Source organism: Ammospiza caudacuta, chromosome 2, assembly GCF_027887145.1.
Source record: "Ammospiza caudacuta isolate bAmmCau1 chromosome 2, bAmmCau1.pri, whole genome shotgun sequence".
Lineage (NCBI taxonomy): Eukaryota > Metazoa > Chordata > Aves > Passeriformes > Passerellidae > Ammospiza > Ammospiza caudacuta.
This window is the reverse complement of record NC_080594.1, coordinates 26,336,194-26,348,736: the sequence shown is the minus strand read 5'-3', so window position 1 is coordinate 26,348,736 and position 12,543 is coordinate 26,336,194. Positions and strand designations below refer to the sequence as shown.

General features: G+C 42.4%; 1 protein-coding gene across 1 annotated transcript; it reads left to right on the top strand.

Annotated features, from left to right (window-relative positions):
• The first annotated feature begins 599 nt into the window (after window positions 1-599).
• On the top strand, window positions 600-12,304 carry CCDC181 (coiled-coil domain containing 181). The gene is given in 6 exon segments (XM_058800217.1): window positions 600-761; window positions 6,584-6,726; window positions 7,239-8,096; window positions 10,076-10,222; window positions 10,834-10,988; window positions 11,564-12,304. Coding segments are annotated over 5 exon segments (1,401 nt in total). The 5' UTR covers window positions 600-761; window positions 6,584-6,606; the 3' UTR covers window positions 11,685-12,304.
• Window positions 12,305-12,543: the final 239 nt, after the last annotated feature.

The window sequence follows — 12,543 nt, the reverse complement described above, 5'->3', positions numbered from 1 at the left end:
TAAGCCCAGAGATCCACGGATACTGCACAGGAGGACCTTTCTACTTACATGGACGTAATTGCAAAGTTGAGGCCTTAAAGGAGAAATGCTGTAAGCTCCCCATCCTGCCACACCCTGCCTTGGATGTGGCTTGTACCTCATAGTACAGGGTGGAGGGGTACAGTGGTTTGTGTAGGTAAGTAGCCCAACAAGCCCTGTGCACAACACCAAAACCAAAAAAGGGGTGTTCTGGGGAGGAGAGGGGGAGGGGAGGCTTTCTTAGACATGCTTCCTTCGAAGCTTTATTGCTGAAGGATAAGACTGTTGGCATGTCAGGTCTGTTCTGAATTTCATTCATCTGCCTTCCTGGGTGAATACAGGAGTCAGCTGTGGGGGGATGAGTTTCTTGACAGAGTTGGGGATTAAAATATCTGCTTGCGTATGTCAAGAATATAAGTAGTAGGTCATCCACATATAGCATTATGCTTAAGGTGGGTTCAAGTGTTTCTCATTGGTGCTGGTGAAAGGCTGCTCCCTCCTGCAAGTGAAGCAAGTCCACGTGAACTGTGGCAATCCTTGCTCCTCCCATCACATCCTGCCACATCGTGGAAGCTGAGAGAGCTGAAAGGGGCACATAGCTGCTGTGAAGGAGCAGAATTTCTGTGCTGGAGACAGAGCATGCAGTGCCGTTCGGTGAAGATGAGATAAACACTACACACGGCTGTCTGCCCGGGGTGTTGGGGCTGTTTCTTTGTTCCAGTTGATGTTTGGGGCTGCTGGAGGTGAGTGTTTCAACTGAATCTCTGTCCTGCACTGGGCTTGCTGTGATGCTGGTGGGATGAGGTGTAGTTCCTGGGATCACTGCTACAGTGAGGGACTGGGTGCTGGGCTTGTTCCGCCCTAAAAGGCAGGAATAGTAAGAGCTGCCAGAGGCTGCTGTTTCAGGAGCAGCACCCAATGCTGTCCCCCTGGGCTATCAGTGGCTGTGAGAGGCACTGGCAAGGCAGGCTTGCACTCAACCCCTGAAGTGGCTGTGTGCATGTGTGACACAGTCTGCTGCTCTGGCAGTGCTCTCAGGGAAAGGGAAGGGCTCTGTGTGGAAGCGGTTGTGTTTTCTTCTCTATTGGTGTGATCGTAGCCAAGCACTGGGAAGGAAAGAGGGACTTTGACTATGGAAGGGGCAGGAGACTGGATGCTTTGAACCCTGCTCCCAGTGGATTTTGACAGTGTCAATTGACAGTGTTTCCTAGACTACATAAAAAAGGTGTTAAAGTGCTTGCTTAATGCTCCTCTGGAGATGTTATGCAGCTTTTCTCTGTGAAACACACTCACTGTCCATGAATCTGCTGCCTGAACATAGTGTCTGGTGCATTAGTGACAAGGAAAACAGCAGCCAGTATGCCAGGATCTGTCCTTGGAGCCCTGCACTGCTTTACTGCTGTTTTCGTTGCATTTTTCATAACCATGCTCTGCAGCTTCCTCACACATGGGAACATCTGAAAACCAACATTTAATGACGTGGGTTAATGACTGCATAGATCAATTTTGATTGACCTTAAATCATTAAGTTAATATTAACAAATATCACAACTTGGCATCCCAACAATAGGGTCTAATCCTTGTCTTAATCATGCTGATTTGTAATTAGTCGCATAAAGCATCTCTTGTGAATTAAAAGGATAGAACTGGCTTTTAAGATGAAGGATAACTCTTACAATAAAAGCAGAGCAGAAAGCCTTGGTATTGTACCCAGTTCTCTGTATTTTAGACTGCTATGAACTTGTCAAAATGAAATGTGGAAAGTCAGAAATTCAGCTTATTGCCTTCAAGGGTGGGATAACTGCATGCCCTGGGTGAGGTCACTGGTTGAAGTTTTGCCAGGTACAACAGGAACCATTGCCAAGCAGCTAACAGCATTATCTCTGCTAAGTGTAAGGGAGCCCTTCCAGCCCACTAGAACCAGTGTCAAAACCTGGTTTTCTTTTTCACGGTATGGTGTAAAATGAGCAGAAGCCCTGGTGTCATGGAGTCCTGCCTCCTCCTATTGCATGTGGCCTACGATGACAGACATCTTCAGAGAACTTGTGAACCCCACCTTGAAGGGGTTCAGCTTTTCTGTCCCATATGACTTTGAGTGAAAGGGGGACCGTACTTGAGTTACTCTGAGAGTTATCAAAGCTCTAGCTTCATGGCTGTTTTTCTGCCTGTATTTTCTTTCACTAGCATTAACCCTTTAGTACACGGGAGGTGCTGCCCTCTGAGGTGTGTGGCCATGACAGTGTAATCGGCACCACCTCAGTGCTGCCAGTGAGGTGAGCTCCTTCCCTCTCTCTCTCCGTCTTTCCCCCCAGAGGGGTCTATGCTACTGCAGCCCCAGCTGGTAGGAAGGCTGAGGAGGGTCATTCCCCAAAATTCAGTGCTGGGAAGCCTCTTGTGATGCTGAATGAACTTTATCACCGTGAACAGCTGCTGACAGCTGCTCGCCTCTGCAGTGAGCTCTGTGTGTGCTCTGTGGGGAGTCTGGTGGTCACACAGCTCTTTGGGGTCCTGCTGGCCTCAGGTGCAGAGCATCCACTACCTGTGGGGTGTTTTGTTCTCTCTAGAGGAGACTGCAACCTGCCACCTCCCTCCAGCTCCACTGAGGAGCCTCATCCTTCTCCCCCTGCCAGCCGCCCTCTAGCTCCATAGGTAAATCAGGGTGGGGTTCTTTGGCCTTTTTTTTTTCTTTTCCCCAGATGGGAATTAATTCAGGGCATTTCCTGTTTTGCTTTTTTGTTTGTTTGGTTTTGGGTTTTTGTTTGTTTGTTTGTTTGTTTTGGGGTTTTTTGTTTTGTTTTTTTGTTTTTCATTTCCAAGTTCAAGGAGCAATGTGTGGTTAACACAGAGAGGTGTGTCTCTGGAGATTCAGTGCTGTCTTCATTAGTGGTGAGACGCTGGAACAGGTTGTCCAGAGAAGTTGTGGATCTCCCAGCTCTGGAGGTGTTCAAGGCCAGGTTGCATGGGGCTCTGAGCAGCCTGATCCTGTGGAAGGTGTCCTTGCCCATGGCACTTGCCCATGGTTGGAGCTTCAAGATTCCATTCCAATCCAAGCAATTCTATGATTCTGTGATTAACAAAAGCCCAAATCCTGACACTGCTGCCTCTTGGGCTGATCCGATTGCTCATTGCCAGCCGGAGCATGATGAATAATACAACACACAAACCGAGGCCGCTTCCTCACGAATGCATAATTTAACAGCATCAAAGAAGGGCTTTCGGCTGAGCCGCTTGCCGCACTCCTGCCCCTCCCCTGGTGCGGTGTGTACTCCCGCTCCCCTCAGCGTTCTGCTTCCCCACGATTGCCAGGCCTTAGGTGGAATTGCGCCACAAGGAAACGGGAGCACGGGGGCTGGGGGGGGGTGGGGGGAGGCCTGCCTCCATGGCAACAGAGCGGGGCGGCCCAGCCTACTCGCGGGCGTCAGGGCCCAGCAGGAGGCGGCGTTTGTCCCTCGGGAGGCGGCGTTTGTCCCTCGGGAGGCGGCGTTTGTCCCTCGGGAGGCGGTGTTTGTCCCTCGGGAGCCGCCGTGGCGCTGTGCGGTTCCGCCGCTGCCACGGCAACCGCAACGCCCGGCGGTGGCAGCAGCTCCTCGTCCCCGGCCGGGAGCAGCGGCGCCGGCGTGTCCCAGGGGAGCAGGGAATGCTGGTGAGGACGTTCCCCACTGCCTCGCGTGGAGTTCGGGTTCGTGGATCTGTGTATGCGTGTATGTTTTAGTGCAGGACAAAGAGACAGAAATCCATCGCTCTGTCGCGCCTTTTGTTGTGACTGTGCCTGACTGTAATCGCGTAGAGATGTTACGAAGTCGTGCAGATCAAATGGTCACAGCGCACACCCTCCACAGACACACCCCAAGTAGAGCAGAAGCACGTGTAAACGAAGATTTGAGATTTTTCTGAATACTTTCGATCCCTCTTAATGCTGAATCCCTTTATTTCATAATATCCAAAATAGAATAGGAGCTGATTCAGGATTTTCTGGTGTCCCTAAGGCACCAGAAGGACATAGCATAAGAAGGATATGGAACTATTGGAACAAGTCCAGAGGAGGCCACGAGGTTGGTAAGAGGACGGGAGCACCTCCCCTGTGGAGACAGACTGGAAAGGTTGGGGCTGCTCAGCCTGGAGAAAAGGAGATTGTGTGGGAAGCTCATTACAACCTTCCAGTACCTGAAGGAACCCATAGGGAAGCTGGAGAGGGACTCCTTGTCACGAACTGCAGTGGCAGGACAAGGGGAAACAAGTACAGACTGAAAGAGGGGAAGTTTAGGTTAGATAAAAGGAAGAAATTCTTTACTGTGAGGGTGTTGAGACCCTGGAACAGATTGACAGGGAGACGGTGGATGCCCCATCATGGAAAGTGTTGAAGGCCAGGCTGGATGGGGCTTTGAGCAACCTGGTCTAGTGGGAGGCGTTCCTGCCCATGGCAGGGGGAGCTGGGACTAGATGATGTTAAGGTCCATTCCAACCCCTTAACATTCTATGATTCTATGAAACAAGTCATTGAATTGAAAGTTCTCTCTTCAGCCATGGCTACTTTATCTTACAACAGAAGTAGTTGATTTTTATGCTGCTCCCCATTATTACACTTCACCTAAATAAATTAAGCAGCATGTTCAATGTGTTTGTATTGAGTGCCACAGACTGATGTGAACATATTTTTTAAAAGGCACAATTCAACTGAGCGGCTTTTGTATCTGCTTATCATACTAATGAAATCACAGAGAAATAGTTCTTTAGTGCTGAATATGCACTAGAGCAAAGTAATCTCCATTAAGATCCATTGTCATCACCCAAACCAATGGTATTGGTTAAGGAAGGGGCATTTCCCAGCAAAAATCATTACGTGTTATATGAGGTGCTGCAGGAAAACATGATGGAAATAGATACAGTGTGGAAAGCCAAGGCAACAGTCTGAATGAGCTCTTGAAATTTAAATTCTGAGAAATCTAGTGTGAATGAGTGATTCCAGTGGCAAGTGGTAGCTAAAAAGAAGTGAAAAAACTGACAGATTTTCTTGAACAACATATGGATCAGAGAAAACAAAGAGCTTTTAAAAGTTTCCGTACAAACCATTTTGCAGCAAATGCCCAGCTTTATTACAACTGTAAACCAAATCTTGACTAATCTTTGAGGCTTAAAAGAACATCACTCTTTACCAGCATAAAATACTGAGTTCTAAAGAGCAGAGCTGGTGTTCCTGAGAATAAATAACTGAGAACTCAGAGATGCTCATCAGAACTCAAAACAAAAGCTTGGAAGAATTTAAGCAACATCTGCTGGATGAAGGGGTTTTTACAAAATGCGTAGATGGATTTGACAGTTCAGGTGCAACCCTTGTTGATTCTCTGATTCTGTGATTCTTGTCTGGAAGGGCAGGATGGTCACACAGCAAGAGTTTGCTGTTCTAGGGCAAACCAGAGTCAGAGCTCTCCCTTACACCCCATATTGTCTTGCCACATCATCACAGAATGTTAAGGGGTTGGAATGGACCTCATCAAATTGTGACCTTCGTGCTATGGGCAGGGACACCTTCTTCTAGACCAGGTTGCTCAAAGCACCATCCAACCTGGTCTTGAAGACTTTCAGGAATGGGGCAGTCACAGTTTCCCTGGGAAACCTGTTCCAGTGACTTACCACTGAAGCAGCAAAGAATTTCATCCTAATATCTAATCTAAAATTCCCCTCTTTCAATTTGTACCCATTACTCCTTGTTCTGTCACAACAGTCATGATCTTTGGTATATTGAAAATGACACAGATTAATTCTCCTAGAGACACTTAGAAGTGGCACCTTCCAGCCTACAGCAGATGGTACAAAAAGAACAGGAATGTTGAATAATTGATGTTTTCTTCTTCTGTGCTGCTTTTGTAAAAAGTAATAAATTATTGAAGGAATGATGAAGGGCTAAAGCTATAAACAGAGCAGAATCAGCTCTCTAGGCTTGTGAGTGTGTCTGCATCTTTAAACTTTTGCATCTTAGATGCCTTGTACTGAGAGAGCTGAGCTGAGGGGCAGCAGGCAGTCAGCCTGAAGCACCAAGCACTGGCAATTAAGCAGTCCTTCAGGAGCTGGTGGCAGCTGTGTGCTATGCAGTACAAAGATTTTTTATAAGATTCAGTCCTTTAAAAGATTCAGTCCTGCTCATCTTCAGTCTTGTCATGAGCATGATTATATCTAGCCTGATTAACATGTTAATGAGTGTTTAAAGTTATACTGGATTTAAACAAGTTAAGGTATAAACAAGGTAAGATACAAGCAAGAAGTTGTAGCACTTCCAGCTAACATAAAATGGTGGTCTCTTTGTCCAAGCCCAAGGCTAACTGTTAAAGAGATCATGAGTTCTTGTTTAAGCTCTGTCAGAGACATTAAATTCCCTTGAATTGCTTTAACTCAAACTTTCTTCCAGTAGCCAGAGCTGGAAAGGCCAAAACCAGTCATGTTTATGAGCCATTGGTAATCCTTAGTCCTGAGGTGGCACTGTCTAACATGCTTGTATTAATACTGCTCACAAGTTGGATGGGGGTGTCACTACAGTTTGAAAATGTTTTATCCCTTCTCCTTTTTGTAGTATTACTCTAACACATCATCAAAATGAGTGAAAAGGAAGCTCAAGGAGATGTGGGTGATTCAACAGAAAATGCAGAATATGAGGATGATTTTGAAAAAGACCTAACTGATGAAGAAGAAAAACAAAACCCTGGTGAAAAAGAGGTATTTGTTACGTTAAATACTAGTGGTGTTATTTAGGAGACAAAATTTAGTAATATTTGGAATCATAGGCACAAATTCAGTATAGCTTGAAATGTGTAGGTGCATTCACTGAATTTTGACAAGGAAAGTTATTTGGATTTATAGTGAAAAACATTTCAGCAAACTGGTTAGTTTGGTTCTAATATCTGTCAAGCAAAAAATTCAGTGTTCATTGAAAATGTTACTTTTTTTTCAAAAGTACTTCTGTGTTCCGTTAACTGTTTGTATAACACCCATTGCAGTTTTATGCTGTCACTAATCACTTTACTGATTAGTTAAACTTTGTGTGAATGTGAACATGAAGAAAATGAAGAGACTTGTTAGTGCCAAAAAAGCTGTTAGTTATGACGTGCACTATTTGACAACCTGGTTTAGAATGCAGATAGTTTGTACTCCTCTCTCACTGTTTCTTTCCTCTTTCTTTGATAACTCTTCTGTTGAGACAAAAGACTAGTTTATTTTATTTTTTTTAGAATCCTGAAGAAAAGGAAGAGGATGTTGAAGCAAAAATTCGTAAAACATCAGACAGCTTTCAGGAAGACAATGAAGAAATGAAAGAAAATCTAGATCAGCCTTCAGAGGAAGATGTAAATGTGAAAGTATTATACTCTAATGAAAAGTATTTGCAGTCTGGGGCAGATAGTGAACAGGATGACCATGAATCTGATGCTGAGAGAGAAAGCTCTATCCAGGAATCCAAGCTGGAAAATGAGCAGGAACTGGATGAGGGAGAGGATGAAGAAATAAAGCGTTACGTCTTGGAAAAGATTGAAGAAGCCAACAAAGAGCTGGAAAATCAGGCTCCTGTGCATGGAAAAAGAGAACGGAAGTTAAAATTTGTGGATGAGGTGGATCTTCATCCAAATGGTGCTGAAGTTGGTAACACTGACCTTGTAAGAGGAGACGTTTCAGATGGGCTGTCTCAGCTGAATATTTCTGACAAGGGACAGAAACACACATCACTTTCAGAACGTGCTGGCTCAGGTGAGGAGAAGACAAATGGTAAAGTTCTAATCGAAATAGATGGAAAGTTTGAACTCTTAAGTTTATGTGATATTGAAAGCTAGGGCATTTTGGCCCCAATAAGTGTTTATTTTACAGATATTGAAACTCAACAGACTTCAGAACCCACTGATGCTCAAGGGAAAGAAATGCCTCCATCTGACTCTAACCAGCAGCCAGATTCTGCTTTGAATGGTGCAAAAAATCTGGGAAAACAGAAGACTGAGTCTGCAAACGTACCTGCGAAAAGCTCCACTTACACTCTTACTCCCAGACAAAAAGAATTAAGGAAGCAGATAGAACTGAAGAAAGAAACACTGAAGAGACGGGTAAATATATAGAGAAAAGTAAATCACAGTGACCATCCTGTTCCTCTGCTTCACAAAGACCATGTGCTCAGGGTATTTACACCTTGATAAAACACCTTGATAAAAGAGGCAGCAATAATAGTTGTAGTAGTAATAACAACAACAATAATAAAAACAATAATTCTCTGGGGTTTGTATAGAATCTTTCAAAGCTCCTTTCCCAGAGTGGCATAGGACCATGCCTTGCTCAGAGGAGAAATGAAGCGTTTATTTAATGCATCCTTCATAAATGGGCCTTCTTCTGTTACAGTTTTCTGACTGCTTTTGCTTCTTGGCTCTCTCTCTACCTGTAGGTTCTCTTACAGTCCCACAGTTTATGGAATGTAGCACATGGTGTCACATCTGCACATATTATACTGCAGTGCAGTAATTTTATATGAACCACAGTAAGGCTGGGGCACATCTGGGTACTGAAGAAGTATGGATTGGGCAATTATCACACGGGAGAGTGCTCAGTCATAATATATCATTTACATAGCAGAGTGACTGTAAGAACCCTTTTAATTCTTTCTCAGCTCATTACACAGAAAAAAAAATACAATAGAGAGTCAGCCTCTGATAGTTGTAATGAGAACTTCAGAAATCTTTACCAGAGAGTTAAAAAATGTTTTTTTTTTTTTCTTCTTTTTGCATTATAATGATACAATTACAAAAAGGTAACTTGTTATGTGAGTTACTCTATAAAAGGAGCCTGAAGCATCTGCCATTTTTCTCTGCCATGATGTACTAATTAAGCTGGCTAAGTAGCTTCCAAGGTTACTTTCTATCTGTGGAAAGAGCTCTAGCCTGCTTTATTTGAAAAGGTTGCTGAGGCTCAGCTTAGTAACAAGGGGAATGAAATCTGATGAGGAATTGAAGTGTTTTTTTTTGTGCACACAAGACTAGATCTCTTGAAAATATGCTCTGTATATTAAATGTAAAATGTAGGGTGGTGAGGGGAAGGAAGGTTATTTTCCTAACAGTGTGTGCTAAATTTTTTCCTTTCTTGGCTGACTTATGGAAAAGTAAGCATGTGTTACCTTATTTCTTCATTCTGGAATTGAATTCTTCCATTCTGTGATGGATTTCACAGACATTAAACATTTCTTGACTTTACTAGAATCTATCTGCTTCATTTTGGTGGCGTTTCTTTCATTCCAGTAAATTAGAAGTGGTAAGTTTAGAGGATATAAGGAAGTTGTATGTAGGTGGGAGGAAGATCATCTATTTGCAAGATTAGATTTCTCGAAGTATTGAAATGAGTTGGGATTATAGCTTTTGTGTCAAGGAGAGTAAATCCTGGTAAAAAATGTCTTAATTAGCTTTCTGGAGCATTAATTGAAACTTTTTCTCTTCCTTGTAGATACTTATCCTTAGCTAAAATGTAATTAATAAGTAAAAGAAACTTTTCTCAATTTTGTAAATATAAATTTGTGCACTTGAAAAAAGCCTGAAGCTATTAATACTCCTTAAGTCAATACATTGCAACTTCATGTCCAAAAAAGGTCCTTATAAATAAGGTAGTGCCTGCAATCCATGTGTTGCCAAATATCCTTTAGGGTTCAGTGGTCCATCAAGCCAGACAGCTGGATTTATTTTTAAAATGTATCCATTTAAAGTGATTCTAAGCTAACTAGAGATATTGGGCAGACTTAATTTTAAGAGTTTTTGCCTGATGCTATTTGAATGTCTGTTAGTCAAGAGGTGTCATGGAAATGGAGGTAATCACAAAAAGGGCTAGACTGAAAGTGTCTGAATATATCACAAGCAGAAGTGCTCCAAGCAACTTCTTCCTAAATGTTGTATCAGCTGTGATGCAGTTTTTGAGTATTCTTGTTTCATCTGTATTTTAGTGTGTGTCTCACGCAATTCAAATGGCTTATTTATTGCCTGCAACACTTTTTGCAAATTAGGATCATTCTCTTAAAAACCAAGTTTATTCAGTTTTCCTTCCACCTAAGGAAGAAGAAAAGAACAAGGAACTAGAAGAAATGAGGAAAAGGCAGAACGAAATAGTTTTTAAAGCATGGTTACAAAAGAAGAAAGAACAGCTTCAACAAGAAAAGCGAATTCGTCGTGCAAAGCGGCTGGAAGAGCTGAGGCTCAAAGTAAGGTCCCTAATCTGGAACTGGGATTTGTGGTGCTCTTGTTAAATAGGAAAGCCAAATTCTAAACCTGCCTTCTTAGCTAAATGTGTGAAAATTTACAGCAATGGGAAATGTTCTCGTTACATTGTTTTCGGCGAAGAGGTGGACCTGCAGGTTTATGATTGATCTGCTTAGCAGAGTGGCTTGCAGTGTAGAAGCAGCACACATGAATTTAACTATAAAATCACAGGGGATACAGTGATGCTCCCATATACCAGGAGAGGGCCTTGTTGAGCCCTGAGTGAGCAAGCAGTGAGAAGACTACTTGGAGTGTGTTTCTTGCCATCAGAACTTGTTAGTAAGCAGTTAATGCACATGACCCAATCAAAACCTGGAGATTCAGATGCTGTTCTAAAGAAAAATCTAAATTCAGTACTTTTTTTTAACATGGTGCTTTGAATGCTTGCTCATGTATATATTCTATGCCAGATTAGCATATGCTCTAGTGTGTTTATGAAGTGTATTTCATGGAGGGAAGATGCCAGCAGAATACAAAAAAACCCCTATTATAATGAGATTTATTTATTATTTACTGATAACCCTTGTGTATACATGTCTTTTTTATTAATTAGGAGGTGCACAGGGATCCAGAAGAAGCCTACAGTTTATGGCTTAAAAAAAAACACCAACAATATGTGAGAGAAAGACGGATAGAAGTCTTGAGACGCCAAACTGAAGAAGTGGCCTTTTATCCAAGCCCAGAGGATTGTGACAGAGCTTTTAGAGAGTGAGTGGGGTCATTCCTAAGAGACCACATTTGAAACTTCTGTAGTCTGTCATCTCAAACTGTAGCTGTTTTATGGTATATTTTTGCTACAGAAGTCCTCATTGTTTTGGAGGGTTTTTTTTCATATGAATATGCCCTTTTAAACTTACACCCTAAAAAAATACATCAGTTCCTTGATGTTGTTTGTTCACTGCTCTGAAATTATTTGTCAGAACCTGAGCGGATAAGAGTGAATTACTTTTGCTAAAAAAGGGATCTTCTCCTCTAACCCTTGTTGCCTGTTCTGGAGCGACCTTGGGTTGATTCAGTCCATGAAATGAGCATAAAACTAATCCAGTTTAACAAAAGGGGGGAGGTAAAGGTGTGCACAGAAGGAGGGGAATTGGGGTGGGAAAGTAGTGCTTCCTGTGTTTGGGTATGGCAGGCTTTTAGACTGTCTCAGCCATGACACCCAACTTCACCCTACGAGACATGGTGGGCCACAGTTAAGTGGGGGACAAATCTCCTTTGAATGGATAATGTAAAGCTTGAAATTACAACTGCCAGTACTTCTGGTCCTCTTTCTCTCTCCACAGATGGCTGAGAAGGAAGAGAGAAGAGAAACAAGCAGCAGAACTAGCTGCTAAAGAGAGAGCAAGGCAGCTTAGATTAGAAGCCAGAAGAGCAAAACAAATGCGGAACATCCACTATATTTAATTCAGAGCCCAAATTCTTTTGTTTCTCAGATCATTACAGTTGAAAATTTGATGTAGCCAGAGTTCTTGGTGACAGTCTTCTTAATTTTTATGGCTTGAGTTTTTGTCCTTTACAGCTACTGACTTTTTGTGGTGTTTTTAAAGCTTTCAAGCAAGTTTAACAATTACCTTCAGTGACAATGATTTTATTACCTATTTATTTGTAATTTAGTCAAAAAGCCTGCTTTAATGCATAACTCAGGGATCTTCTTGGTTTAACCAAATCAAAATGAGCGCAAGATGTATAAATGAGGGTGGCAGATACACATTTATACTCATCATGGATTCCTGGATGCAGGCTACTGTGTAAAATGTTAAATTTTTGGTGGATTAATATTGCTGTTTGATACTGCTAGTGATTGACTGTGCAAGGTGTTATATTGTTGGAAAATTATGTTTCTTGTACCATGTCCTATTGATCCATTGACCAGCTCTAGACCAGATGTCTGTGTTCTTTTAGGTTTCTGGAAAGTGGTGATTGAAGACTAATGTGTAGGTGATCATGCAACAGGTTTTGAAACTTACTTCTGTGAGTCATATTCAGTAGCTCTCTATTCCATGGAATTAAAAGCTTGTGCAAATTATGACCTTTTTCCAGTAGTAAGGAAGCTAGGATCCTTATATAAATGTCAATGTTTATTATAATAAATCTACCAAAGTACATGGCCTTACCCAGCTAAATTGTGAACTCTTGATAGAGATCATGCCAAAATCTCATGAAATCATAAAGTTAGTGAATGAAGAAGAGCATTCTGTCCAGCTGTATGCCCTAATGGATGTCATGATCCTGGCATTGCTTTTAATTTTTTTTTAAATTCACA